A 4888-nucleotide genomic window follows, 5' to 3' on the forward strand; every position below is an offset into this window, starting at 1 on the left:
GAATCCAAGAAGAAAGATCAAACGGAAAAGAGAATAAATATGAGATGAGCCGAGCCGAGCCGAGCTAATTTGTGACAAAACCAAAACAAACTACTCGGAGACACACCCACCTCCAAACATTTTTGCCTTCCACCCTCCATTACTTGCTTCAAGATAGTGCCATACACCAACTTACTTACTAAAGCACCCTTATTTATTTATATTATATACCGAATATTAGAAACAAAAATAAACCATTATAATCTTAACTATTTTAATTAGTAACGTCTGCAAAACTCGTAGATAATCTTCTTATTACTAATTAATGAAAGGGGTAGAGCCTAATTATGATTAAAATTATAAATACCCCCAATTTCTTAGCTAATGATTTTATAAAAAAAAAAAAAAAAAAAAAAAAAAAATAGATTTTGAGAGTTGGGAAGAATTAGAAATAAATACTGAGTAGCTACTGAAAGTACTCCCTGACTTTCTTCAAGTCCAAACAGAAAGCAAAACAAAAGGGAAAAAACAAAGAAAAAAAAAAGCAAATCCTGTGTGCTTTGGGGACTGCAAGTGCAAGCTTGCTCGCAACTCTCAAAGCTCTCTCTCCCACACTCTTAAAAAAAGAAGGAAATTCCTTCTCTCAATTCTCCTTATTACTCATTTCCCCATATCCACATGCTCTTCCATTCCCTTTACTGCACTTCTCATCATCACCACCACCACCACCATCTCTCTTCTTCTTCCTCTTTCTTTCTTCTCACCTTCTTCTTCACTTCTTTTCTTCATCTTGGTTTCCCTTTATTTCAACTTTTGACTGAGTAAATTACCCGGACCACATCGAAGATGATCACCGGAACAGATTTCTACCATGTCATGACGGCAATGGTGCCACTTTACGTGGCCATGATTCTCGCTTACGGCTCTGTTAAGTGGTGGAAGATCTTCACTCCTGACCAGTGTTCTGGTATCAACCGTTTTGTCGCTCTCTTTGCCGTTCCTCTTCTCTCTTTCCACTTCATTGCCGGCAATGATCCTTACACCATGAACTTCCGCTTCATAGCTGCTGATACTCTCCAAAAGGTTATTGTCCTCGTGGTTCTTGCTCTCTGGACTAAGCTCAGCAAAAGGGGTTGTCTAGAATGGACCATTACTCTCTTTTCACTTTCCACTCTCCCAAACACTTTGGTCATGGGCATCCCTCTGCTTAAAGGGATGTACGGCGAGTTCTCCGGCAGCTTGATGGTTCAAATCGTTGTTCTTCAGTGCATTATCTGGTACACTTTAATGCTTTTCATGTTTGAATACAGAGGTGCCAAATTGCTCATCTCCGAGCAGTTTCCGGACACTGCCGGCTCCATTGTCTCCATCAATGTCGAGTCCGATATCGTCTCGCTTGACGGACGGCAGCCGCTGGAGACGGAAGCTGAGATTAAAGAAGATGGAAAGCTACATATCACTGTTCGAAAATCCAATGCGTCGAGATCAGATATCTTCTCCAGAAGGTCTCAAGGGTTATCAACAACTCCGCGTCCCTCAAACTTAACCAATGCGGAGATTTACTCTCTGCAATCGTCGAGGAACCCGACGCCGAGAGGTTCCAGCTTCAACCACACTGATTTTTACTCGATGATGGCTGGTGGGCGCAACTCTAACTTCGGCGCCAACGATGTTTATGGACTATCGGCGTCGCGAGGGCCGACGCCGAGGCCGTCTAATTACGAGGAAGATGGTGCAGCCGGTGGCAAGCCGAGGTTTCATTACCACGGGTCCGGTGGTGCGGCTCATTATCCGGCGCCGAACCCGGGGATGTTCTCGCCAACTGGGTCTAAAGGTGTTGGAGCTAACGCTAGTGCGAAGAAGCCTAATGGACAGGCGCAGCAGAAGCAAGAAGATGGAGGTAGGGATCTTCACATGTTTGTTTGGAGCTCTAGTGCTTCTCCAGTATCCGATGTGTTTGGCGGCCATGAATATGCTGGAAACGACCATAAGGAGGTTAGATTAGCTGTGTCTCCTGGCAAAGGTACTGGTTTGATTTTGATTTTTTCTTTTTTAATTTAATGGGTCATTTTGTATGTTTCGTTTTTCTTTTGGATTGATGATGAACATAGATTATATTAATTTGTCTTGTTTCAGTAGAAGGTCATAGGGAGAATCATGATCAAGAATACAATATGGAGAGGGATGACTTCAGCTTTGGGAACAGAGAGAGGGAAACGAACAACCATGAAGGAGACAAAGTTGGGGATGGGAAGCCTAAAGCCATGCCACCAACAAGTGTAATGACAAGGCTTATACTCATCATGGTTTGGAGAAAACTTATCAGAAATCCAAACACTTACTCAAGCTTAATAGGCCTGACTTGGTCATTAGTTTCATTCAGGTATGCTGTGTTTTAATTCTTCACAAATCTTAATGCATTTTCCTCAATAGGTAAATTTTCTTTCTGGGTTTTGTTTTTTTATGATTGTTTGGTAACTGGGTGCTTGGAAATTTCTTGTAGGTGGCATGTTCAAATGCCTGCCATTATAGCACAGTCCATTTCCATACTGTCAGATGCAGGTCTTGGCATGGCCATGTTCAGTCTTGGTCAGTTGATACAATCATTTTTCCCCCTTCCTTCTTACTCATAAAGCTTAGAAATGCTCTATTACAAAATACCCTTTTTCTTTTCTTTTCTTTTCTTTTCTTTTTTCTCTTTATCACTAATTATAAATGATAAATTCCCAGCTCGCTGAATCTCTTCTCTCACCTTTTCATTATTAAAAAATGCCTGTTAACAGACAAAAGCTAAGTAAAGAAGCTAAGCAAAGTAAGCAAAACAGTAGCTGCCATGATAAAATGTTGGGGGGGGATGTTTTCTCTTCCCCCCCCCCCCCCCCCCCCCTCCCTTTTATTATCTTTTTCTTTGCCTAATTCCCCTGTTCTGGTAGTTAATTGGGGATGAAGTGGAGTGGTGGTGGTGACGACGATGATGATGATGAGGATGATCAATGTTTCACTTTAAATATTTCTACTCATTTAAAAAGAAAAAGAAAAAGAAAAGTTTAATTGAAAAATATAAAAAAGAAGAGTGAGAATGGGTGGTTTTGATGTGATAACAGGTCTGTTCATGGCTTTGCAACCAAGGATCATAGCATGTGGAAATTCCATAGCAGCTTTTGCAATGGCTGTGAGATTCCTTACAGGACCAGCTGTCATGGCAGCTGCTTCTATTGCTGTTGGTCTTAGAGGCGTCCTCTTGCACGTTGCCATTGTACAGGTTTATTTCCCTTTCCTTTCCTCTCTCTTCGGTTCCCTTCTGACACAACCAATCCAACTTCACTAACATATAAACTCCAAAACTTTTATTACTTTTTTTTTTTTTTTTTTTTTTTTTTTTCCCCCCACCCCCCCCAAAAAAAAGATTTTTTTTTTTTTTTAATTAATAGGTTTTATTTTCTGTCATTTGTGGTATCATCCATTTGGGTATTTTGGATATGCATTGAATCTATCATGGAGTTAGCAAAAATTTGGGCTGGAAAAAAGTAATTTCCACACTATTTCAAATGTGAATTTACATATACCTTTTTGACATCTTAACACACAAGTCAATATATGAAGCCATCAAAGTTTTTAAACTTTTTTTTATCCTCTAAAGAATTTTAAATACGTATTGCAAACAAGGGAATATGGGTCTTTTCTGTTTGGGGAGATTAGCAAAAAATGGATGGGGATACCCACCAGAAGAACAAAACAGAGGCAGTGATTGACGTTTATATGTATGTAAAATCCAAAGAATGGGGAAGGGAGTTGTTAATATTTGTGTTATTAATTTTGAAGAAACACTAGCTGTACCATTACTAACATGTCTTTGTTGCCTCTTCATTGTGTTTGTATTTTTTTTTTTTCCAATTTGACAAAAAACACAGGCAGCTCTTCCACAAGGAATTGTCCCCTTTGTCTTTGCCAAGGAATACAATGTACACCCTGATATTCTCAGCACAGCGTGAGTCTTTCACCCTCCTAAATAATCGATTGTTCCGAAATGCTTAACCCATAATTTATATATTGTTATTTACCTTCACTAATAACTCGATGAACACACTAATTGCAGAGTCATATTTGGAATGCTGATTGCATTGCCGATAACACTAGTATACTATATCTTGTTGGGACTATAAGACGGCGTACAACTTTTCACTTTGTGGGCACATCAAGATAACCAAATGGGAGCTAACTATTACTGCATCCAAGGCCTCGGACACGGGAAAGGCTAGAAGCTGAGAGGAAAAAAAGGACCCACCCACCATGAATATTTTCTTATGATTTCCTCCCCCCCCCCCCCACCTTAAATCTTCTTCTTTTTTTTTGTTTTGTTTTTTTTTTTGGCCTAGTAAAATTGTAAAATGTTGTTTGCAGTCAATTTATATGAAAATATTTTCTCTAGTTAAAAAATCTTCCATCATGAATTTTTGTATGCCCGAGAATTTATTCTACTTGAGGGGAGAAAAGAAAGAAGAAAAAGGGTATGTGGATTTAATGGTGGATGATTCATTTTTATAAAGTAATAATTGAATCAATGCGGGGTTGTGAGTCTCTCTTTTTTGCTTGTCTCCTCTTTTGGAATTTGAAGATTAAAAAAAAAAAAGAAAGAAGAAAAACAAACAAGAAGTTGGAATCTTATCAGAGATTGGAGTGGAGTAGATGCAATTACATGAAATCTAAAGCTTTTTCTTTTTTCCTAACTTTGACTTATTACCCACTACAAAAAAAAAAAAAAAAGCCCCAATTGAAATTAATGGATAAATGAAATTAAGATGTATTATAATGGAAGATTGGGAAGGAGTGAAATGATGAAGACCCATTTGGAATATTAGGAGACAGCAGTCACATCCAAAGTTTCTTCTACTTTTTTTTTTTTTTTTTT

At 38.7% G+C, this 4888-nt stretch overlaps 1 protein-coding gene across 2 annotated transcripts; it reads left to right on the forward strand.

Annotated features, from left to right (window-relative positions):
- The first annotated feature begins 466 nt into the window (after positions 1-466).
- On the forward strand, positions 467-4541 carry PIN1 (Auxin efflux carrier family protein). Of its 2 annotated transcripts, none has more exons than XM_088211034.1 (6): positions 467-2002; positions 2119-2362; positions 2483-2568; positions 3084-3241; positions 3891-3967; positions 4076-4541. In XM_088211034.1, the coding sequence occupies exons 1-6, from the start codon at positions 826-828 to the stop codon at positions 4140-4142; spliced, it is 1809 nt and encodes a 602-aa protein (XP_088067160.1). In that variant the 5' UTR covers positions 467-825; the 3' UTR covers positions 4143-4541. The 2 variants fall into 2 exon arrangements, with proteins under 2 accessions (XP_088067160.1, XP_088067159.1); XM_088211033.1 differs by having other exon boundaries at positions 468-2002; positions 2116-2362.
- Positions 4542-4888: the final 347 nt, after the last annotated feature.

The sequence above is a fragment of the Carica papaya genome, chromosome 9 (genome assembly GCF_054855325.1).
Source record: "Carica papaya isolate Zhongbai chromosome 9, ASM5485532v1, whole genome shotgun sequence".
NCBI classification, from domain to species: Eukaryota; Viridiplantae; Streptophyta; class Magnoliopsida; order Brassicales; family Caricaceae; genus Carica; species Carica papaya.

Excerpts from the sequence above, each read along its gene's own strand:
- PIN1 (XM_088211033.1), top strand. The coding sequence starts at position 826 with ATGATCACCGGAACAGATTTCTACCATGTCATGACGGCAATGGTGCCA. Across the intron at positions 2,569-3,083 it reads CATGGCCATGTTCAGTCTTG|GTCTGTTCATGGCTTTGCAA; the intron begins GTCAGTTGATAC and ends ATGTGATAACAG. Across the intron at positions 3,242-3,890 it reads TGCACGTTGCCATTGTACAG|GCAGCTCTTCCACAAGGAAT; the intron begins GTTTATTTCCCT and ends CAAAAAACACAG.